Source organism: Lutjanus erythropterus, chromosome 7 (genome assembly GCF_056507025.1).
Source record: "Lutjanus erythropterus isolate fLutEry1 chromosome 7, fLutEry1.hap2, whole genome shotgun sequence".
In the NCBI taxonomy this organism is placed as follows: domain Eukaryota; kingdom Metazoa; phylum Chordata; class Actinopteri; order Lutjaniformes; family Lutjanidae; genus Lutjanus; species Lutjanus erythropterus.
In genome coordinates, this window is record NC_139323.1 from 37557055 (window position 1) to 37582929 (window position 25875).

The 25875-nt window shown below is 39.5% G+C and overlaps 1 protein-coding gene across 1 annotated transcript; it reads right to left on the reverse strand.

Annotated features, from left to right (window-relative positions):
• Positions 1 to 10271: 10271 nt before the first annotated feature.
• Positions 10272 to 25280, reverse strand: pgm1 (phosphoglucomutase 1). The gene is made up of 11 exons (XM_084723669.1): positions 24903 to 25280; positions 21083 to 21245; positions 20532 to 20675; positions 20147 to 20272; positions 18103 to 18293; positions 16956 to 17110; positions 16709 to 16824; positions 16463 to 16598; positions 15866 to 16049; positions 14923 to 15057; positions 10272 to 11003 (listed from the first exon to the last, which is right to left on the reverse strand). The coding sequence occupies exons 1-11, from the start codon at positions 25263 to 25265 to the stop codon at positions 10914 to 10916; spliced, it is 1803 nt and encodes a 600-aa protein (XP_084579795.1). The 5' UTR covers positions 25266 to 25280; the 3' UTR covers positions 10272 to 10913.
• Positions 25281 to 25875: the final 595 nt, after the last annotated feature.

Here is a 25875-nt window from a genome sequence, read left to right on the forward strand (position 1 = left end):
TAACTCACCTCTGACTAACATTGTTTTCTTGGCGTTTAGTGTCAAACAGGAGGCATCAAGTCAAGCTGATACCTTTTGTAGTTTTTTCGTTAGCTTTCTGCGACAGCTTTACCAGACTTGCCAGATACATGGACAACTGTGTCGACAGCGTACTTCTGAAGACCTGCATCAGGGCATGTATCTGGAATGTCATTAATATACAAACTGAAAAGGACGGAAGACAAGAAAATAGGCCCGTCTTCAATTACACACGATCTCATTTGGCTAAAATACTGTGAATTAAATGTGTGGTGATAAATTCTGGAGAAAGGCAGTTTACTGATTGTAGATTCAAACACTGACATTTTGGGAATCACACTCAATAATCAACTATATCTCTGTCTCTTAGACCACCTGATTTTCATTATGCACATCGAGGTTATTATGGAACTTTTCCCCAATGATGCTAAAAAGTACTCTCCCTACCCCAGCTTTAATAAACAAGTGTGAACAGAGCTGTATTTATCTCTCTGGATTAACTGATAATGATCCATCTGGAGCTGATTAAATGATCGCATGTGATGGTGGAGACTTGAGCAAGTAGATCTACCTTTTTTTTAATAATAGCTAGATGAATATCCTGTCATATTAAAAGCATATCCAAAAGTTTAACTCGGTGAACTGCATTTGATTACCATTAATGCATTACATGTACAAAGACAGATGAATGAAGGAAAGGAAAGGACTGTAATAAGTTTTTTTTGTGTGTGTGCTGTGAACAATCACGCCAGCAGAAATGTTAACTACAGCCACAAACACACACACACACACCTTTATACAATTATTAATTCCAGATTATTAACCCAACTCACCTTTCCTTCTATAACTCCACACCTTGTTTCATTTTACTCCACTCCCTTCTGGATTTTGACACATACTTTGTCTCTGCGTGTGTGTCTGCACACACAGAGCACTTTGAAATACTAATACCGGCATTTTTGGGGCAGGAAAAGAATGGTAGCAATTTAGCATCTCCGGTTCTCCCATATTGTGACCTACCCGTGCTCATTAGAGGGAAATATCATCCTCTCTCTCTGAAGTATGTTTTGATTTAACTGTTACACAGTACAGGAATAGCATGTATGAATAATGCTGTAGACTGGATTATTGAGGATCTACAAGAGGGTGTAGAGGGCTGCTCACAAGTGTTAGGGCTTCACCTCTGATATCCCTGCTGCTCGTCATGTCCAGGGGTCCATGGACACGGTCCATGACTGCCTCCTTAGGACTCCTTCCTTCCCCTATTCTCCTCTCCTGGGTACTCAGTCATCCCTGGAGAGATGTTGCCAACCAGACTTTAGCGATAACACTGCAAAAACTTCCTGCATGCCACGAGATAGGACAAGGGTGTGTCAGAGCATGGGCTGGGGGTAATGAAGCCTTAAAGGGACAGTTCACCCCAAAATCCAAAAATATATATTTTCCCCCTTACCTGTAACATTATTTATCCATCTAGATTGCTTTGGTCTGAGTTGCTGAGCTTTGGGGATATCAGCTGAAGAGGTGTCCACCTTCTTTCGACTATTAAGGACATCGCCGCCACATTGGTCCTGGCAAGACTGGCCTGTAAATAAATACATGTAAATGGGGAGTTTTCATGGATAAAACCACTGTGTAAGTCATGTTATATTCAAGGGTTTATGATTTACATGTATAAGAAAAAAGCATCTTTTTTCTAACTTAATCCACTTTTTTAATCTTACACCACATAGATCATGAACCCTTAAATATAAAACTGACTAACTGAAATCGGTTGAGAAATAAACATTGTAGTGTTTTTTAATTGTCTATCAGTAGATGCACACTTCCTTTCCTACATGAAACAGCTCACAACAAGGTCTAATGATTATCTTGAGTAGCTGGTTATGATTTCTGGAAAGAGATACTGCTGTTGAGTTTTTCAAATGTGTTGTGTTTTGAGCACCTTAAGCTGAGTGTCAAGCTGTACAGGAGAGAAGGCAGACATCTTCAAAACTTGTAAACTCATACCAAAAGAGTCTAGATGGATAAATAGCACTACAGGTAAAACGACAAGTATGCATTTTTGATTTGAGGGTAAACTGTACCTTCAACTTTTCCAAATTTAGGTTAATATGTTTCTGTGTTACTTCCAGAATTCCTGTATTACTATATACTGTACGTCAACACATCTTTGCAGCGCCCCTGGTCCACCGTAACTTGTGTGGTTGAGGAAATTAAGAATATGGTGATTATGAGGGTTGAGGGATACAAAGCAGCAGGTTGCGATAGCTGCCAAAGCTCTGATCAAAACCAGGGCTGCAGTCAATGCAAGCAATTCAACATGTAAACAGAGACTGCAGTTCATTTGCTAATGATGATTGAACGTTCGCTCTCACTTAAATTGGTTGGACATAACAAGTCTTTCATGCCAGAGGTTGTGATTTTGAAACAGTGGAATTTTTATAAGTATAATTCCTCTTGATTTAATTGAATTGTAAGTGAAATGGCCCTGGTATTGAAATATGTTCACTCTTAGCTCTAACTTCTCAGAACTGCAGTCTGCAACTTCAAGGACTTTAAGTGGTTTGAGTGCCTATTTCTGGTGAGCTTCTTTTGGACTCCAGAAAAAAAAAGGGAACACCAAAAGTGTGTGAGATTGCATGTGCATACGTGGCATGTGCACGATTTCACATAACATTTCAATCAACACAACAAAGGCCTTTTGTGCTCCAGTGATACAACGTGGAGAGTAAATTCAAACAGAATAACTCTAAATAACTGTCAAACCAAATGAAATTGGGCATGACTGATTACAGTTTGTAGAATCGTGTGAGGTGATGTACATCACATGTCAGCTATGTTTCTGAGGCACCCTTTTAGATTTGGTGTTTAAGCAGCCAAATGAATTTAACCTACACTGTGTTTAGGTGGTTTTCTCGGTAATACGGAGGTGAAGGGTTTCGGAGGGGGGAAGGCTTCACCACTGGGCCGATCAAGTAGCAAGATTATTTCTGACATTGGCCTATTTTTCCTCCTTGATGTCTATCGACTTCATTTTGCCTAAAGTAGGATATGATTATTAAAATTGCAACCATGCATGGTGAAAGTCATCTAACTTTCATGGTGGAGTGGATTAGGGTTCTGAAGGTCTCTTTGAAGAGCAGATCCCTGAGGATTTCTACAGCGGCCACAGCACATGGACAGGGAGGCCCTTTGTTACATAGTTGGCAATGATGTCTGAGTCAATAAAAGAGAATGAAAAGATGAAGGTGATGATGGCCTTTCAAAAATATTAGCCACATCTTATCAGTATTTCTTATGCTTCTTCAAAAGTTTTTCTTTCTCCTTTCCTTCATATCCTCAGATGACTAATAATTTGTGATTCAGTCTGATTTTCATTGCATTTCTCTATAAATGTGCTAGCATTTTGCACATTCTTCAATCAGTGGATTACTCAAGATCGTTTCCGTCCTAGTTTAGACTTAAATTAAATGGCTGACAGACAATATTGGCCTCACCGCATCCCCCCACCTTTGCCTGTCCAACCCCCAAAGTCAGAGTTTAACTCTGCGCTACATATTGCATTTTCACAGGAATTATTTTTTAAACATCTGTTGCACTGTTACTTTGTTCTCAAGAGGTGTCTTTTAGAACCTAGTTCAGTCAGTGCTAATATACAACAAATACAGGATGGAGGGAGCTTTTCTAGGCCAATACTGTAGTCTCCCTGCATTAAATGAAAGGCAAATCTTCACTACGAACAAGCAAAACTCATGTGTTAGATACAGTTTTGCAGAACAAACACTGAAGCTGCAGAAAAACCTCCAGAAACTTTTCAAGAAAATTGGTAAATGTATACACTGAGGCTATGGCATTTAAATTTTCCTGTTTTTCTCTGCAGGGCCTCCAAATATGCAGAACAATAATTGCTTGCAGTTGAACACATGTAACACACAATACATCACTGAGCTTGATTGTGTGCTATATTTTCCATCCTTTGTTTGTATTTTTAGTGCAGCACACATGGAATAGGGATTAAAAAAAACAATGAGAGAACAGCTTTTGTGTTGTTTAACAAAACAGCCTGATTAAAGATTAAATCAAGCTTTAAAATGACATTAAATGCACTGGTGCCTGCAGTATACAATGAATTTAACACGGTGAGTATTTCTGGTACAGTTTAAAATCTTAATATCCAGTTTCTCTTTCATCTCAAATCCTAGAAAAGGTCCAAATAGTCTCTCCATCAAACACACACTTCAGCGACAATTGGCCACAGAGGAGTGGTGTTTCCAGGCATATTTGTCTTCTTATCGACTGAGAGCCAGAAGATGAATTAATGAGAGGATACAAGGCGGCCTGTTGACACAAGCAAGCCTCTGCTCCGCACTGCTTGATTCAACTGTGTGGTCAGAAATGTTCCAACTCTTCTCATCCCGTTGCTGAGCAGTTTTTTATGGTCTCACACATCATTCTGTATACACTTCGGCTCCAGACACAGAAAATGGAAAGTGTTAAGATGGTGATGACTCATGTGGAGCCTCTATATCTATTAATACCAGTTTTTTGGGAATTGTCTGAGACTTTGTTAACCTCTCGCACCCAGTCAAAGCTTGTTCACATCCAGTGGATGAGCTAGGGGTGATATCTTGTTTTAACAAGACAGGCCAGTTTAAGTTTCCCGCTTTCTAACTTTGTTTTGACAATATTCAAGCTTACAAGTATGTGTCTGAAAACAAATAGACTGTAATTTTACATTGACGGGCATATAGTAACATGATTTCTGATTTTTGTGTTTCATGCCCATAAGAAAAAAAGACATTCTGAAGGGATAGAGAAGTGGTACCTTCAGTTTCAAGGATGTTATTATATATAGTTTTAAAATGGACATGATGGATCTTTACATGCAAAACTTTTGCTCCAATTAGAGGGTGCTGACATTTTTTTTAAAACATAAATTTAATGATGTAGATTAGTCTTAATGGTCAACTCTATGTCAGCAAGGTTCAGGATGATTTAAAAGTAGATCGCATGTTAAGCCACTTTCAACCCATGAAATATATAAACTTGGTCAGGAAGGTCAATATTACAGTCAACATTAATGTGTTTCAGAATTTAATTGATTAAAAATGTACTAATAATCAATCAATAGTATCAAATGGCAGTAACTGTCTCATCTGACATTGTTTTGTCTTTGTTGAATAAGGGAACTGATAAGATAAAACATGTTTTGTATCTTATAAAAAATTAATGGTTAATCTGTTGTTAGCCCTTTTTGAAGTCCCGTTCCATTTAGTGTAGCAGAGCCTTTCCTGTGACTGTTGGGAGTATTCAAGTGACCACTCAGACATAACCATTCTGTAAGTAAATTACAGTTATATACATTACAGTTACCTGTAACATCCTTCCTGAATATTCTGGGGGTTAGCTTGTTTGTTGCCTTACAGAGAGCTGACTCTGCATCACCTGGATGTGCTAACTAGCATTAGCTTATTAGCAGCCTCCTCCCAAAGATAAGGAATAAATCCTCAGGTAAACCCAAGGTTCACTTATTTATGTGACATTTACGTTCATGTCATGTCCTCTTAGCTGGTCAGCTAACGCTAACCGCCTGTACGCCCAGTAAAGTGTTTTTTTTCGGAGGTTTGCTTCACTGAGGATCGGACTTCAGGCGCTCTAGTTTGGTAACCATGGCAACAACCTGACCGTTTCAGATTTCAGTTAATACTGAAGTTTTAAGTGTTGTTGTGGCTCTGGAGTTGATGAAAGGATTTTTTAAGGCACCTAAACCAAAAATCGGCTGTCATCATATCCAGGGATGTGGTGGTAAATACAGAGGTGGGTAAACTACACACCTTGTTTCTGATTGATACAGTTGTTTTGAAAATAGATGAGTAAACTCTCAGCTTCATTTCAAAGGAGTGGATAAACAGAGTTTACTTGGGTTAACCATTACGTGTAATGGGGGTTGCAAAATAAAAACATTTTAGATACAGAAGATACAGAAATATCACCCTGACTTTTGTTTTAAAAGGTTGAGAACAACTGAACTAGAAAATAACATGTAAGTGTTGGAGAATTTGGGAATTATAACTTGGGATCTCATAAAAGAACAGGTCCAACCATCAAGGCTCTTTTACCGACTTGGTAAATTTTAACTTTGTTTGGTAATATGCACTACAACTAAAACACAATATCAACATGATGAGGGCCTTAAGGAGACCCTCGTAGAGTAGTAGTAGATGGGGATGGATATTTGACTTTTTTTGAAGGTGTGGGGGATTGGGGGTACGTCAGCTGAGTTAAAAATGTAGAAGGGGGTGCACGGCCTAAAGGGCTTGGAAATAAATGCTGTACAGACTGGAATAAAATTATTTAATGTAGCCAGGTGTTATGGAAGCCTCACTTTTCCTAATACTGCATCACTTAAGACAGAAAATTGTGCTAAACTGAAGGTATGAACCACAAGAACCAGAGGAGTAAAACACTGCATAGTGCACAGCCACAGCCTATGCTTTCCCCCATCCTCGCTTGAGGACTTTGAGAATGATGTCTTTGTCCGCCGCGTTGCCCCCTTCTTGCAGGAGAGCAATGAACAGGCCGCTCTGAAAACACACGGCTCCATGCCAGCTCCACAGAAAGCCATTTGGACATCTAATAGCTGCGGACCAGGCCAGCTTAATGTAAGCCTTATTGTGATTACCTGATGTAATGACAGCCAATCCAAATACGGCCTGTAAGCCATTACGAGACGCACAAGAGGAACACATTATGTATTGCACTATGTCAGGCTGACAGGGTCTGAACAATGCAGCATGAAAAAGTTTCCACCCCGTTATTGTGACTCCTACGGGAATAGAGAGGAACTGTTTTAGGCAGTTATACATCCCAAATGCCACATACTGCACCTTTGAAGGCTGGCAATAGGCCTGAAAAGCGCTATCCTCCATCTTGATGTAAACACAGATAAAAGATTTTAAACATTTAATCGTATTTGCTCTTAGTAGTTGATAATGGCGTTTGAAATATGTCTAAGACTGGGTTACACCAACAAAGATTAGTTTAATCTACAATTTCTTCTGATCAGAGTTTAGCAAAACCAGGTTTAAAATGAGTAAATTCCTATTTAAAATTAAGCATGGACTCTGTTTATCACTCTGCCTTAAGAATCATCACAGGACGTAGTTATAACACCCATCATTGTGACTTGTATGCTAAGATTGGGTGTCCCTCTCTCTGTGTAAGACATGAAAGACGCTGGGTTTCATTTATTTATTTTTAGTTCAGTGCTTTCTTTTAATGTGGACTCTTACCAAACTCGATCTAGCGATGGACTTGCGCTGCAGGTGCCGGCTGTTTTTACTTGGAACTTGGAAAATCTAGATTTTCATCTTGTGCACCTGCAACATGGAACAACATGCACAACAATTTAAAGCTTTCCTCATTTTTATCCATAGGGCAATTTAAATCTTCAACCGTATCACATTTTACTTCAGTGTGTTCCTGTTTTAGCTGATTAATGTGACCTACATTTTAACTCTTTTTATTTATTGTTGATGTTTTTATTTACTTTAAATTTTTACTGTGTCTTTTATTGCTTTTTACTTTTTGTTGCGACTTTTACGTAAGTTTCTCCTTGGTGTTTTCTGTGTCTAAGTGCTTTTGTTTTTATGCTTTTACTTGGCTACATTGTAAATCTACCTCAGTGTATTTTTGAGTTAAAATAAAGGTTGAATGAATGAAAAAGCAGCGCTCTGTTGCACAATTAAAAACTTATTTGAGCCAATTAAAACCAATGATGTAATGATGATGTAAACCACAATTAATTAGAGATGTTGCTTACCCAAGTTACTGTTAATCTTCAGCTGCTCTGTATTCCTTAACAAAACATGACATTGTTCCCTATCTAGCTAAAAAGTAAAACCAAAACACAAACAAAAACTTATATTGCTTGCTAACTAGCTAAAATGTTATCAAATAGTTACTGTTTTTCTGCTTGCTAAAAGGTTAACAAAAAGTTAGCTAAAAAGTTAGTTAGCCCACCCGCAAGGGTTCAGCAGAGAAGTTCCGATTTCTCCTCCTTAGGAAAAAACTTGTTGGAAAGAAAGAAAGTGAAAGAAATACGAGACATCATAAAACTCCAATGTCTGTCCCTTAACTTTCTTTGAGGAACTTGATTATTTTGCTCAATCCAACTCAAAAATGCAGCTAAGTTAAACCTCCTTGAGTGCATGTTTTAGGTTAATACTGGATCTGGATTCCAGAGACATTATTCATTTTAAGCTAGTTTAAAAGTTTGGAGGAACAAAATTTAAAGTCAAACCATGATTTTAATCAGGTTTAAAAGTTAATCCTTGTCAGTGCAACTTGGCCTAAAAGCTTGTGTCAGTAAAATTGCAGGAAAGGTGAAATAACAGTAACTTCGTCATACATCAAACTTTTCAAATATCTGCGAGAAAATACAACATGAATGGTCAATTAGTTCCAGCTCAGGAACTTTTACCATGTGTTTTGGGGGACGATTAGTGCAAACAGGTAGAGCTGATTGTGTTGGTCAGTATGAATAACTCTGACATACATGACAGAAATTGGCGGAAAATGCGCCACCTGTGATTGAGGCCAATTTTCCCTTTCGTGTTGAGGGAGAAACACGGTTCATTCCCTGCGCTGTGTGCGTGGGTGCACCTGATTTTCCACCCTCACTCCTATTAACTAAATTGGAGCCAGTTTACGTCCAGATATGGTAGTTGTGTGAGGAGAAGGTTGACACCAATCCAATATCTGTAGAGTCTCAAATAGTCTAAGCTGCAAACATCAGTCACCCATTTCCCATGTGAAAAACTACGTTTCAAAGCATTTTTCTTACAAAAATCTGTTTCAGCTCTTGTCTGTTTGTCTTTAGATACAGCCTGTGGGATCCCCTGACCTCCTGACACTTTATAACTCTAATCGTTAATCAAGATTACAGTGACTATCTCATTACACTAGACGACTTGCGAGGGAGGGAGAGAATTCATCAGTTTATGCTTCTCTGCTCGCCTCAGGAATGTCTTTGGAGAGGCATTGACTTTTTCGAAAAGCACTCTATTCTCCTGGAGGCCTGTCCAACGACTTGGCTCGCTCGCCGCAGGACAGGATCTTTGCATTTATCTAAAATAATTTCCCGGCTGAAAAAAAAAAAGAAGCTATCATTAATACCACCCCACACACACTCTTGTTTCAGTCTCTCTTGTGAATGCTCACTTTTCTAAACCCTGGTCTGCTAAGGCAATTATAGCTGGCTCCAACACTTACTCAAGCACCAGCTGGTTTCTTGAAGGAAACATACAGTATCTATAAATACTTGGGAGTATTGTGTGTCTGTGTGCTTATGACAGACATCTGCATATGAATTAAATTCTCGAGAATCATCAGGGCAAATCATGTCAAACTAACACTCAGTTCCATTCTAATTAAATTAAAAAATGTGTTAAAACAATTCAAAAGTAATAATACCTATTGATAATATAGGTGTAAAAATGTACAAACATATATATATATATATATTTTTTTTTTAATGAAAATGTCGGCCCTTTAAGGTTGTGTCACAGATTTCCATCAACATTTTTACAAAAACATGATTTCACCATGCATAAAAAAAGATGAGCTGTCTCACTTTATTCTAGTTTTTGGCAAATTCATTAAATAATTTTGCTATCAGAAGTGTCTTTACCATAGCATGTCAATTCTGTAGCCTTTCTAAATCAAAGCTAAATAAGAACTATGGTTTAAAAATATAATTTAATTAGCATTACTAGAATTCAATTAGCATTACAGTAAGAAAGCTTTAACAAAAAATTAAATAAAATGGCTACTCATTACAACTATGCTTTATAAAAAAATCACAAACATTTTGTTAACTTCGTAGGACTTCAGCTCCATCAGATATTCCATCAAACGGAGTTGACATCTATGCTGAAATTAGTACTTTTTTTTAAATTATATAACAAACAATTGGGCTACCCAGTCAAAAAAACAATCTGGACACACCCCTGTATCTGATGTCAGCTCTGGCTGGCTGGCTGTCACAGGAAAAAATTTAAAATAAAAATAAATCACTAGGAGGCTGGCCCATTACAAGGTTTAGTAGCGAAATGTATTTTGCCAGCTTAACTGAAGAGTAAACATGAAAACCCCCTCAAAATATGGCTTTATCCTAATTCTTAAGAATGAGTTGTCAACCAGAAATAAAAAAAAAAAAGATAAGAAAAATTAAAAGATGACCACAGTACTTCTTTTATGTAAGGTTATTTTATTAATGGTGGATGTGTTAGTTCTCAAGGCTTTAGCTGTGGTTTATGGGTCAGGTTGGGAGGCTATTTTGGTGAGTTTTGAGAAGAGAAGGAGGGAAAGGCACCAGGTCAGTAAGGGAAATGAGGAGTGAGGTTGCCCCAAATTGCTGCTTTATGACCAGTTTGGCAGTTTCTCCAGTTAACATTACGGTTCAGGAACAGACCTGGACATTAATATCGTTAAACATGGTTCCAGAAATTACATGAGGCACATTCCATTTCAGTTTTACATCCACTTTTGAATCTGCAAATTTTGTTTTTTTTTAGGTCATTGCCATCACAAAAGGTTTTGTAGTTGAAGGTGTCATTATGAGTTATCTGATCCTTAAGGCCAATTTTCTCCATTGTTTTAAGAAAACGGCATATGTTAATATGCTAAACAATGGCAGTGGATAACTTCAAGAGCTCCTCATGTATTTTCTTGTCATCAACCTGCATGATTCAGTTTTTCATCCAGCTATGTTTCTGTTACTGAAAGGCTCAGGAACTCAAGTCAAGGCAGCAGTCAGGGGCAGCTTCACCCCCTGAGAGAGTGGAGGTATCCTGTTGCTGAGGGTGAGTGGAGGCAGTGTGGCAGAGGAATCATGTGATCACAGTGGGAGCAGTGCGTCCAGTCTTCTCCTGGAGCTGAGAGACCTTCAGGGCGATGTCTACCAGGGGCTTCAGCATCACCTGCACAAAGAGACACAGAGGAACGTAAGACTTCCTGCACAGATCAGGCTGTTCTACCACTTCCTCCAATGCAGCTTCTTATAGTCTTATAGTGTACATCTTTTTTCACAATAGCCACGAAACGGTGGCATAAACACAGGTTTTGCCAATAATGTTAATTAAGGTTCCATCCAGGTCAAACAGAGTCAGGGTGCTGCTGTTGTGCATCACTGGAAAGGCTCTGCTACATTAAAATAATTAGTTCATTAGTATCATTGGTAACACCTGTATTTACTCTGCCATTTCATATCAATATGGTTGCCATGAAAAAGATCTATTGTCTGCAGGAGTTGAAATGTTTAACCAAGTGCCATTTTTACTACACTATTACACGTAAAGTGACAGTTTGACATATCGTGAAACACACTGATTCACTTTCTTGCTGAGAGTTGGATGAGAAGATTGATACCAACTGTACACTAAATATGAAACTCCAGCCAGCAGCTTGTTACGTTAACTTAGCACAAAGACTGGAAACCAGCGGGAACAGCTATTCTAGCTCTGTCCAAAGATGACAAAACCCACCTATCAACACATCTTAGCTCGCTAATTAACACGTCTTGTTTGTTTCATCCAAGTTTTCATCCAACTGTAAAACTATGTCTTGGCCTGTCAGGCACAGTAATTTCCAGATGGATACAGAAACTGCACTTGTCTAGCAAATAACTCCCTGTTAAACCACAACATGATGTTTTTACTTTTTTTTTTCTTTTTTTTTACAGTATGGATTACGCAAGTGATCAAAAACATGTTCATTAGTGAATTTTGGAGGTGGTGGCAGGTAGATTTTGTTCCCTTTGGACAGAGCCAACCTACTTGTTTGCCAGTTTCTAGTCTTTATACTAAGCTCAAGCATTCTGGTGGCTGCAACAATCAGCCACATCATCAGCTGGACATATTAAAGGTGATGTTTTTCAGTTCTTTTTTAACATCAGAATAGAAGACACACATACACTTTTTAAGGCCCACCTTATTTTCTAGACTGAATGCACACATTTGGGTTAAACTAAGTTAGGTTTTTATTTGGGGTGTAACGATTCACTCATGCATCGGATGCGTCGGGTATTAATGTCTGACATGCGAGTGCATTAATTCAAATGGCCTTCATCAGAAAAAAAGCTGAACATGAAACAGCATTAGTGTATGAATACATCTCATTAGGGCATGTATACGTTTCATTATTGGCATCAAGGAACTGCCGCTGTGACCTTCCTCTGTTTTATCTCTCCCCCTGCCTGTCAGCACATGTCTCACCAGTGGCCTGCTGCCTCACTCACAGAAAACAAGCGCTCCCTCCTCCCTCTCCTGTCTCTCCTCTTTAACTCCCCAAAACAGACAGAGAAAGAACTTGTGTCCCACCACATGACACCACCAAACCTTGATAACACACAAGTGTGGAATGAGTTTGGGGTTTTAAAAGAAAGATAAGAAAAACTGCTGTGAATCATCTATGCGAAACATGTCGGACAGCAGAGCGCAGAGCCATGAGCCTCCAGACCCACAGAGACATTATGTCACTGGGAGAGCAGGTAACACGTAGCGTCACTGTTCCTTCACATCCCACCCCCTCTACACTGTCAAATTCAGTCAGAACCACAGCACTCTTCATATGAAACACATAGCACAGATGGCATACCATCTGACTGTAAAAATGCATTTTAAAAACTTTAAAGTATTGTTCACAGATTCTCATTTAGGCCACAGTATCTCTTTTACAAATGATATTTTTCATAAGCCCACTGTAATGTCCCCTTCTGTCTGTCTCTCCTGTTACTGGTTTCAGTAAAACTATCAGGATATCTTCTTCCAGCTAATAGCACCCTACAAATTTAGCATTAATAGAAACAAAATGTAAAGATTCACACATTGCATCTCATATTGCAGGACTGAATTGTATCATACTACACCATTAGCTATTTAAAAAAGACTAAGATGCATTTTATTGGTGAACATGTACCAAGATGCATATTGAATCTGTCTCAGTCAGTGAGATGCACACCTATAGTTTTAAATTTTAATATAGCGTACTAATAAAAATGTCCTGTCAGTATCCCATAGCTGACCATCCTCCAACCTGGCGAAAGACTGAGCTGCTGAACTGTCTAAGTAGATGAGGCTGAATAACTGGACTGTGACATTCCTCTGTACTCAGAGGGGTGTTCTCATACGCCACTTGATCTAAACAACACCTTTTTAAGAAGAGGAATGTCTTTTCTCCCCTGCAATTCAATATGGACCAGCCAGCATGGGTTATATAATCCTGCAGTTGGAGTTGGAGACAGTGTCTCTTTGTCAGATGAACATTCACTCTGTTGTTCTTTTTGGTTAATCTAAGTTTAGGCTTTAGAGCATTTCTATTAATTTATACAGTGAATTTTGTTGTCAATCTTGCTTGGTTTTGTAAAGTATCTCAAAAGTTGGACAGACTATGGGTGAATAAAACTTCTATTTTTCCACCTTTAGCTGCTCTCCCAGTTTTATGCTTGTCCTGGTCAGTCACACGCACAATTACTTTTTTCCAGTGATAAGAATTCTAAAAAGTCTGTGTATAGACTAGAGAGAGTGGTGAGAGTGAGAAAGTTCTGGTTATTGGTATTTTGAGTACTTTGGGTTAAAACAGCAGGGCTTCCTACAGAGAACTGTTAGTGATTTGATCATAACAACTGCGCTTATCTTCTTGTCTCTTTTCCCCCCGATCATTCATTGTCATTTAGCCTCTTGGCTGTGCAGCTGCTTTCTGGGAAGGCTGAGGTTAAGGGGCTGCTGGCGGTAGATTGATATTTATCATACAGACATGAGAGTGGTATCAATCTTGTTGTGTAACTCTCTGCAAGAGAACAAAAGAGTATACTTCCCCAAGTGCCAAACAATTCATTTAATATATAAAAAAATGAAGAGCTTCACTAAGATGCTTTATATAAATGATGCAATCCTGTGAAGGAGCTGGTCATGCATTTCTTTTGATTTGGCAGCTAAACTGAGTTTCAAACCTTTGAGTGAAAATGTTGACTCCCTTGGCCCAACATGACATCTCTTCTGATTGTTTTTACACTACGGGGCTTTATTTCTAATGACCATATTTCACACAGCAACACGAACCAGAAATAAGCAAAATATTCTGGATTTAGAAAACATCTGCTGCTGGAAGATATGTGAAATGTTTGTTGTGCCTCCTCTTTCCTTCAAAATCTGTTGTATCTGCTCTTGGTGTGTAAATCAAACCTACCAAAAGTCAGCCAACTGAACCATTAACCCACAGGTCATTTATCTGTCAAGCTACGATCCATCCGAGGCAACGTGATTCTGCTTATCTCTGCGTTCATGCTGTGTACACACTGAAGAAGATAAAGGGCTTGAACTTTTATTCACTTTTTTTTGGTCTTGTCTCACTTTCTTGTTCTACATCATCTCCCTGTCCACACCAGTCAAAACCACTTTATGAAGTGTCTAGTTGGAACTCGCACTCTTTATTTTTCCCTCATGCTACGTTTCCCTCTCCTCGTACTGGCTCTGATAAGCTGCCATAACTCATGACTTGGCCAAACATCTCCATCATCTCCCATGTTGAACGCAAGCTCTGGAACTTGTTTTTGGAGAGCTCCACCCAATGCACGCTGGCTGTCCTGCAGGTTACAGATCATTCTGGCCAGCCTGAGGGCTTCTGGCACCCATGTGAGCTCACCTTTGACTGCTGTAACCAAGGTGGGGTGACAGACTGTATTCATATCCTTATTCTTTCTTTTCTTTTTCTGTGATTTTTCATATAAATATTCATTATAAACTGCCCCCACAAATGTTTATTTTCCTATCTGATGACTTCATGTTTTAGTTTTTCTCTGACTGGATCTAACTGGCTGGAATTACTCCTTATTGTCCTGACCTGTGGGTCCTGGTAAATTTTCTGGGGGTCCTTCTCATAGCTGTCTATGTAGAGCCTGATGGTTGCTCCCGCGCTGCCAGTACCGCTGAGACGGAAAATAATCCTGGAACCATCGGAGAAGATGATCCTGAGGCCCTGAGAGAGACAAAGATAAACAGAGAACAATGGGAAACTGATTAATACAAATGACCACATACAGTAATTTGGCAATACTTTACTTTATTATGTTTGCTGATAGGTATTTGATTTGCAATTTTTGGATTCAGATAATCATTTTTTTGCTGTTGTTGCTTGTTGTGGTTTTTTTTTTTTGCTACATTAGTGATGTGCGGGTTAGGATTTTTTTTAGAATCCACAAAGTTATTTATTGGCCATAATCATGCCTTCATTATGTATTCTGACAATTTTGAAATATATCTATAAAAAAATATGCCATTTTAAACATAGTGGTATTGCTTCAAAATATCAATATAAGAACTGATATTATAAGTAGTAAACCTGCGAACTGATTGGATTAAAGAAAGAAGGTAACGCCGGCACATTTACTCCATCCATTAGTGAAAATGAAAGTGGACTGAGCAAAGATTCCTCAAGAAGGAACAACGTTGTAACCCCCCCCCCCCCCAGTATCAGCCTGAAATAAACATTTCTGTTCTTTTCAATATGATGCTTTAATTATGCACATGCAAAATAAGTATATCTGCAGTCTGGAGGTTTATTTTAAGGGTCTGTTACAGATAGCAAAGCTGATATTTGCAATGATTGTTCAACTTCAGTCACACAAGCCAAACGCATTCCTTCAACACTACGAATTTAGGAGCCGTCATCCTGATCATTTATGACAAATTTGTAAAGAACAGACAAACAGGCAACAGCGAAAATCTTATATTGTGCATCCCTTCTCAGAATATATTTTAATGGGCTCTGCCTTTCAGGTGCTCACCTGGTTTTTGGACACACTTCCGTCCACAGGGTCTGTGTAGGCAAAGTTGTCAGAGATTGCCACCTCATAAGTCTTATCACCAGAGGTGAACTTCTTTCCTTTGAAGGATGGGTCGAACATCGCCGTCTCCAGATCCTTGATCATCTTGTTGGCAGCATCTGAGTCGACCTCCTCGTAGTCGTACCTGTGGGTTAATGCAAAAATACAATCTGGTGTCACAATTGGTGATTTTCGGTCAGATACTCACTTTGATGTAAGGGACAGAAGTAATGGTTGTGTTATTATTGTATGTAAGATTTTTTCCATTTGCAAAATTGGAAAAAAATGTTGATTTGGTCACCATTATGGCAGAAAAACCTAAAACTTTAAGGAACAAAGTCTTAAGACAGCTCCATGAATTGACTGTCTCTTGGCTTTCATGTGCTGCATTTTTCTGATTTACCACTAGAAGGTGCCAGATTACCATTTGAGCAAACAATATAACTGAATTATCCTAGTAGGACAAAGAAACATTCTTAACACTGACAACTTTAAATACTCCTCTTTCGGGACTTAAGCTCACATTTCACAAACCATTCTGCAGGGACCATTTCTGACCTGGTGAAGAAGTTCCTGCCAAACTTCTGCCAATGATCCTTCATGATCTCCTCCACGCTCTGTTTTCTGGTGGCTAAGATTGACAACCATGCAAGCACTGCCCACAGGCCGTCCTTCTCACGGATATGATCTGAGCCTGGTCGGTTAACAGAGGGAGGAAAGAGGGAATGAGTGACTGAATGAACGAGGGGAGCTGCTTTCATTCACTGGAGCTCTGGCAACATAAACATGACGACATGCACTCACCTGTGCCGAAGCTCTCCTCTCCACACAGTGACAGTTTGCCAGCATCCATCAAATTCCCAAAGAACTTCCAGCCAGTTGGAGTCTCGTACAGCTGCATCTGCAGAGCTTTAGCCACACTGGAGCAAATTGGCACACACACAATAAACCACATAAGAAAAATGATCTGTAACTGATGGGAGCTCAGCAGTTTTTCAGTTTACCCAAGATGGAAAACTTTGGATTGGCTGTAATGCTGTGTGGTTTTTACTTGTCCAGGGCTCCACTGGTGGGCATACTGCGAGCCAGTCCTTTGACACCAGTCTTCTGGAAGTAAGGGATTCCGGTGATGTTGGCGGCGATGACGGCCACCGAGTCCGAGGGGTTCACGAAAAAGCCGTGTTTACCCAGCACCATGTTACGGTCCTGAAGAAAAAAGACACAACAAGTGCCAACAGGGGTCAAAAGTCGCACAAATAACAGACAGAATATTTGACATTAAGAATTAGTTTCCTCAACACCAGAACAATCATGTTATTTTTGCACATTCGTGTTAGCAAAAATATTTCTGATTTCAGATTTAATAACACGCAGGGTTTTTTACCTTTATTGCACACATTAGAAATATTAATATAAGTGAGGTGTGGTGGTGCTTCGGCCCTTTCTTGCAGAGCTGCATGACCTCTACAAATCACCAGATGTCACTGTGTTTGCCGAGTTGAAGCCTCAAAGTTTCCAATCTTTATCGGCACAAATAGAAAGGAAGCATCAAAGCTTTCATAAACTTTTCTTTACGTTGGACACAATGTTAGTCTTTATTTCTGTGGGAGTGTGATGGGACAGGAGCGAAAATGCCTCCATGTGACCCTCTAATCCCTATGATATTTTACACCTGACTCCTGACTAACAACTAAATCAAAAAACGTTTTTGCTCAGTTATGTCTTACGCCTCATTGTGCATTTTGAATGTAACAGAAGAATGACACATCAACTCGGCATGGCTTAATGATTTCAGTACATTTTCTTATCATATTACCAGTCCTGTTCTGTATTATAATTTGGACTGGTCCTTTCATGAAACACGAGAGAAGCGGCAGGGGAAAAGCTTGAGAAAAACAGTTAACTAAAAACATTCACTGTCCTCATTAAATACTCTGCCAAAGTCAAAATGAGTTCAACTCAATCTCACCACAGGACCCAGGCCCATTATTTCGATTACTGACTCCGGTCCATTAAAAAGAAAAACTTAAAATTAAAAACCTAATAGACCAGAGTTTATTAAATCCATTTTATGTGAGCTGACATCATGGATTCAAATCCAGTTCAAGAACTTCACAACTCCGCTCTCACCTCTCCTCAATATTCTGTCTGATGAAACAGCTGTAAAATCATCTTTCCAGAACAGAAAGTGGACTTACACCATCACCATCAAAGGCTGCTCCAAAGTCATATTCTCCTCCTTTCATGGTGTTGACCAGGTCGGCAGCATATGTCAAGTTGGGGTCAGGGTGGTGGCCCCCAAAGTCCTCCTGGGGGACACAGTTGACTGCTGAGTTGGCAGGAGAACCCAGCTCTTCACAGACAATCTTCTTCACATAAGGACCAACCACTGGAAGCAGAGACAGAGACTTTAAATACTGCAGGTCATTTCATATCCAGATAAGGATACATATCAGGATACAGCACATTTTATTTAAAAAGACCTATTTTTTAGTGGTGTTTACGTCGGCTATGGGGACTGGTCTGCAGCATAATTTGCACAGCATGGTTTTCTGGTCCATGTCAGACTTTTCATAGCCAAACCACGTCCATGCGATGGACGAAGTCCATCTTTTAAGTATGAGCTTCTCATTTTGTCTCAGCTGGTCGGAGATGAAGCCTTTCTCAGTCTCTGAATAACAAACTACATTAACTAGATTAAATAAGTACTATATACTGCACACACTGTAGTGCTTTTTATCCACAAACACCTTGGCACCTCTGTTGACATGTACTGGTTCTTTGATCAGTCTCGCCAGGACCAGTATGACGAGGACATTGATGTACGATCAAAAGGAAAATGCAGCATCTACATATATTCGTCTGTGCTAGGAATGATCTCATTCTGTGTCACGTTCATTCTCCTCCATGCTTGTTTGTTGCTGCCTGCCCAGAATGCACAAAGAACACCATCAACTGGCGAAAAATGTTGCTGTAAAGAGTGTGATTTATGAAAGTATAAAATGCACAGCAGAAGCTGCTCCTTATAGCATTTTTAATGGTATATCACCACATGTGACATTTTAGGCCCCGTGGTGTTCAGATGATGCTCTAGGCACTGCAGGCCTTTAACCTGCTTGATTTTTGTACTTTTTAAGTGTACTATGGAGCTTTGTTTTGTATTCTGCTTTTTATGATGTCTTTCCACTATGCATGACATATTGATCACATGACCTGTCAGGTGACTCCACTGGATGTACAGTGTACAGAGGTGTGACTTCTTACTTATTCATGTCTGATGAAGGGCTGGGGCCCGAAGCGTCACATGTGGTGACAGGCCATTAAAAACACTATAAGGAGCAGCTTCTGGTGTGCAGGCTCAGTTTTAGAGTTTTGTATTTGCATTTCTGTCCAGCACCCAGTACATATTGTCTGTGGATATGTGTGCTGTTTTTTTTTAATCTCTTTGTGAGAGTGTGATTTATGACACAATGAAATAAATGATGACAGATTAATAGGCAAGGACAGATGGTTTTTATCATCACATGATATTGTCATATTGCACTGGCCTTTTGCTTAACACTAAAGAATAAACTATGCACCTCCTTTAACTGTGAAGCTCTAAAATGTGATCAAAGACTTAACTTGGATAAAAGTGATTACTTTAAAATGCTTTAAAATATTAAACATTTCACCATTAAAAAGTCTAAAACACCAATGCTATATTTTGTTGTGTGCTTGTGTATTGTTTCTAACCATGGTCAAACCCAGAGGTGTGTTTCCTATTAGATGCTATAACTTCTGTGAAAACACAGGATACATCAGAGACTGAGGAAGGAAGTCGGTGAATGTTATTAAACATAATAACATGAATAAAACTGAATATATTATCTCGTCCATGATGATGATTTCTGTCTGGGTCAAAAGATTTTCATCTACAGTGGTGGTTGTTAAAGAGTAAAGAAAACAATTCCCATGATGCCACACTATCTCGTGACATCATCAAACTATGTCTTTCATTATAGCTTTAATGTAAGACACCTTGCAGCAGAACTTACATATTGTGCGTTTAAAGGTATAGTATTTGGCACTCCTTTAAAGAGCTACATAGAGCAAAGATGTTTACCGATTTTTAGTATTTCTAGCAAGTGTTTCCTGATGTAATTTATTTTAATTTAAGGACCCATTTTCCACCGTCTTAATTTAGGTCCAAAACCAGTCTTGGCGATTTATTATGCCTTTCACAGATGTGCTGTTTCCTACCTCCGTGCATAGCATCCAGGCGGACGTTAATGTGATTAGGCCCAGACAGAAGATTCTTCAGTGCAGCAAAGTCAAAGATGCCCCTGAGCATCTCAGCATAAGCCTCCACAGAGTCCACAATCTCCACTGAGACAAATAAAGATGAAACAGAGCACAATTAAGACACCAATAGATGCCAAGGTAAAGGCTGTCGTGGCTTTCATCACACACTGGTCCACTAGTTTTATGGATGTCGGTTGGATTACACAAATTAATCATTCATAAACCCAGATGACAAGAGTTTAAGAATAGCAAAGAAGCTGTCAATTTGATTGGACTTAATTCACTGTTTGAAATGACTTCTCTTTTAGGTGAGATCAGGACTCTGCTCTGTCTGCTACTATACCTGTGAAGGGCTTGAAAGTTTCCACTTCAAAGGTCTGTTTGCTGATTTTGGAAAGATCCACCTTCAGCTCTGGGCAGATGTGATACTCCTGCAGGTTTTTGCTGATCTCAAAGATTTTGTTTGTGATGCCCTCTGGAGCCGGCCCTGGAGAAAAAGTAAAAGACTGGTGAGAAATGATGTACTGGTAAATAGCGGTGTTCTAGTGTAACATAGTAGGGAGAAGTCCTCTGTTAGGTCATGTGACATCTCAAACTTTGATTTGATGGAATTTTGTATGGTGAAAACGGGGGGGTGGAAAGCTGTAATAGTAATATTTATCACAAATTCTATTGATAAAATATAAAAAAAGGAGGCACGATTTAATAGGTATTCACTACTTCCTATTCCCTTTTGGAAATTATTCATTTGTTAATGTTATTTATTCTGAGTTTGCTGTTAATTTTATTGGTTACTCTCATTTTGTTTTTCTTACTTTAATGTATTTTTACGTTTGAAATAAAGTGCTAAATCTAATCTAAAAGCTTTGTAGACTATACAATCGAGTCACTCACCTCCACTGGAGATGTTGTACTTAATGCCAAAGTCTCCATTGGGGCCTCCAGGGTTGTGGCTGGCAGTGAGGATAATGCCACCCACTGCCTTTATCTTACGGATCACACAGGAGACTGCTGGGGTGGACATGATGCCATTCTGACCGATCACCAGATGGCCAATCTGCAGGAGGGAACATGAATACACAGGGAAACGCAGATTAATGCACACATGCATACACACATGGGCAAACAAAACCAGGTGAAGGGCAGGAAAATACCAGCTAAAAGTTTGGGGATATCTGCGACTTACTGTCAGGATTCAACATTAATGTGCTTTTCACTTGCTTGGTCAGAAAAGTACTTGCCCAAAGTCAACTTTTACTTTTGTATTTGTAATTATTAAATAACAACAAAGACTAAAGTTAAGTGTCAAGTTTAATCTGGGGCTGTAACATCTATAAAATGTCAGAAAATAGCAAAAAATATCCTTTCCAGTTTTTCAGAGTCCAAGGTGATGCCTTTAAACGTCTTGTTTTGTCCTAAAAGTCAGTTTAATATAATAATAAACTAAGAGAAGTGAAAATCTCAATATTTGAGAGGCTGAAAACAGAATCTTCTGTCATTTTGCATGAAAAATTACTTAACTATCAAAATAGTTTAATAGTTTGATTCTTTTTTACAACTTACCCATCCAGATTTACGTGTTCAACATTTCAGCATTTTACTTTCCCCAGGCAAGTGAGCTTGATTGTAACTTGAGTGCGTTTGGTAAATTAGGGTCCCATTCCTTGGCACTGGGTATGGCTTAACACTGATGACAGTCACTGACAGTCTGTAAGTCACATTGCATGCTATCCTTGATATACTAACACAACCTCACATTTACTTTCAGTATTTATGTTACTGGCACTAATGTCAACAAGTCTAAATCAATTTTAATGGTGCCGTTTGCTTCATGTTCATCTAATGCATTTAGTGTTTGCTTTTCTTAAGTGTTACTGACTTACAATCAGCAGCAAAACTAAGTTAAGGTTAAAAAGTTGAAGCACCAGCGTGGCATCTCGCAGAGACCCTGCAGACTGCAAACACCTTGCCTCACCATCAGAGCCAGTGTTTGGTTTGTTTCTCCAGGGCTACTGTACAAACATGGCAGAGCAACATGGCAGCCTCTATGGAAGAGAACCCACACCCTCTGTATATATTTTATAACTAGTACTGTATTTGTAGTGTATCTTAACTAGACACTGTGCAGTAATTTAGTTTGTCCAGTACTATGAAAAGCATTTCACGCAGTTATACTGTACTTTCAAACAGTCAATAAAGTTCAGCAGTCTAAATAGCAAAGCTGTATGTTTAATTAGACCTATTTTATATTCATGTAATAATATAAAATAAAATAATAGAAATGTCAATTACATGTTAATCTAAAAAAATCAGTTATAATAATCATCATTATCATTTTGACTTGGAGAAACCTGATCATTTTTAGCACTGTATTCCATTTCTGCCATATTCTGCCAATAATTCCCCATAAGTTTTACACACTGGACCAAACAGTAGATTTACCAAGGCAGCTTGTATAACAGTACAATAAGTATATCTTGTAGATGACTATTTTTAAACCTGTGTCACTATCTAAGTCCAGGCTTTTCTATTTAAACATGCAACAGTTTGCTTTGTGTAAACATATGAACAGAAGTGGCTCTGTCTGCAATGACAGTTTCTCCACTGCTTCATTTCATAACATCAACCACATGTGGAGAAACTGCAGACATCTTTGAGCAACGTCAACCTGCTGGCATCACTGATGTACCCTGCATTAACCAACCATCGCTTTGCAGAAGCTGCAGAGGAGATGGGGTGACCATCTCATGGTGAAAGAGAAGGTCACAGATTGAGCCTAGACATATAAAATACTGTCCTGTCCAAACATGGTGAGGCTACCTTATGCTTGCATTTGTATCTACAACAGTTGGGATATTAATATGCTCCTAATGCTAAATAAAACGCAAAAGTACTATGTGTACCATTCATTCATTTCCGCACTTGACTGTGCAGTTCCCCTCTCTGCAACAGACATATGCAGGGCAACGTGACCGGCTGCACGTTGCCTGTCACGCCCCCTCCTGCTTGCATTCGGTCCTTTCAGTAACATCAGAGTGAAGGGAGCCAGTGGCATCTCACCACAGCTCGTTATGAAACAACACAACGTTACGCTACAATGCATCAATTTGCAGCGATCAACCCTGTTTTTGCTCAACTGTATGATTGTGCATGACTTAATTTAAGTCGGTTGTCCTGACGTGCACAAATAAGGTTTAAATGTCTTCCACTAAAGCAGAGAAGCTGCCGTTTAGTGTGAGTATGGTGCCTTAGCTAAATGTCAAAGGTAATCGTTTGGTATCCAAGTGGCCTCCTTCATGCTCTTTATCCAAAAGATCACCGCGGTCAAGCTGGCATCTGAGACCCGGGCAAGAGCCCACACGGCTGTTGAAGACACCTGTTTTTTTCCAACGTTAAGGAGCCACTGACTGCTCATTCTTAATGAAAATCAAGCCAATATCTGTTATAACTAGCATAACAAGTAGAGGCAGAAATGTCACCATTGCTCAATCACTGTTAACGGTAATTGTCACGTCAAAGGAATGGGAGGAAGCTTGTAAGAGCATGTTAGTTGACAGAAGGCTAGCTTAATATTCATTTTTTACAGTGCGTCGCTGACATTATTGACAAATTAGCTACGTTTTAATCGGGCTAGCGTGACCGTATAAGTACATTATCTTACGCTGATAATAACTTAGGTTACATGGCATGTTATTAGTGATTTATTAGGGTACTTTCGTGAAAAATACGACGATGAGTAACTGGAACTAACCTAGTCGTTTACTACGTAGCGATACAAGTTCACAAAACATCACAAAGTGAGCATAAAAACTGTACTTGAGACTGTAGTTGTCAAAACTTGACAGCTAGCTTCACACGCTGTTCAGAATGAGTTTGTGGAGCCGTTGGTGTGTCCTGTCTAGAAGGGAACCCTTGATATGCGAAACACTCGTTTGTACTCGTTAATTCATTGTGCACGTTGTTCAAATTGATTATATTTATATACAGTTGTAATTTCACCAAGTTGTCGATAAAATATGCCAAGGTTTACAGAAAAGTCTTGGCCAGGGTTAAAGAAAAAGATGATTTGATTTTGAAATTAGCACCCTAGAGTTCTTTCGTGGGTCTGGGGTTCCCTTCTAGACACAACCGTCAGAAGGAGTCTATTGGCCAGGCAGTTGGTGGGTCGTGCCTAGAAAGGAACCCCAGACCCGCAAAAGATCTCGCGAGAGCGCGCATTATAATCCAACCCATGCCCCTCCATCCTTGACAAGCTTTTTCTGTCCTTAAACATACTTAGGTTTTAACCACAGCGTTGTCATATGATAAAACGTTACACGTCGCACTATGAAGAAACAACAATACACACAATACACAGTTCACTAATCAAGGGTTACCTTATAGACAGGACCGTTGATGTATTCTGGCTAGCTAACGATACACAGACGGGTAACTACATTGTAACCCTATTTTTGTGGTACTCTCGCGACATTTTATATGTTGGTTCTTCATTGTGTGCGCTGTATAAACTTTTTTTTTAATGTAATAACGCCGTAGTTAAGATTTGCTTAGGTTTCGCGACCAAAACAACTCGGTACGGTCAAGCGAAAGATTAATATATTAGTTTAAATAATCACTCTCGCGAGATATTTCGCAGGTCTGGGGTTCCCATCTAAGCACGACCCAGAAGGGGGGGAGCAGCTTAAGGTGAACAATATTTCCTTCTTTCACTGACCCCGTTGGCAGCAGCAATCTGAACGATCAACTGAATGGCGTCTTTCATGAAGAACCTGCCGTCTCCTCCGACCACCACGGTGGCAGCCTGGCGCTCGGCAGGCTCGATGACAGAGATAATGCTCTGGATGAAGTTTTCCGCATAGTGCTGGTTCTGCTGGAACACCGTCACCCTCTTCCTCAGACCGCTCGTCCCGGGCTTCTGGTCCGTGTACGGCTTGGTCTTCACTGTCGTTATCTTCACCATGTTTGACCCCCAGTCAGCGCCTCTGGTCGCCCTGTGTGATCCGCAGTCTAGCCCGATGAGGAGGCGACTGCAGCGGCGGAGCAGCCACACGTACACAGCGGACAACTCCCCCCTCATAGACCCGCCTTCTCACTTTAAAGGGCAAGTAGTGATCATGGATGATGTCTACACACCCAACAACGGGAAGGTTTGACAGATAATAGTAGTTTCCTGTGTTTTTTTTTAAATCCATATTTGTGTATTGTGAATAAATAGATAAATAACAAATTTTCCAATATGGCAACCTGTTAGTGCACAGGGTCGTAGCCAGAATTTTAGAAATACTTAGGTGGTCTCCCCCTGCATCCCCCACTGTCTTCAAATAATGTTTTATTTATTTATTTATTTATTTTCTGGCAGTTTTCCTATGTATTTGACAAGGGATAGAAGATAAGTGATTAAAAATTAAGAAGAGAGGCCAGTAGCCAGTAAGGCTGCAATGAGATACAATCAGACTTTGCTGCAATTAGTCGCAGGGTTGCATGGGAGAGTGTGTGTGTGCAGGGTAATAATTTACGCTTAGAACATAACTGGTTTGAAACAATCAGAAAATAATGTTTTGTTTCACCGATTCACTAGCTTTCTCACTACCTCAGCTCCCTCTCCTCATTCAGTCTCAACCTCGCTGGACCACAGCTAGGCTCTCTCTCTCAAACCAATGTACACAAACACTTCTTGGTGTCACTAT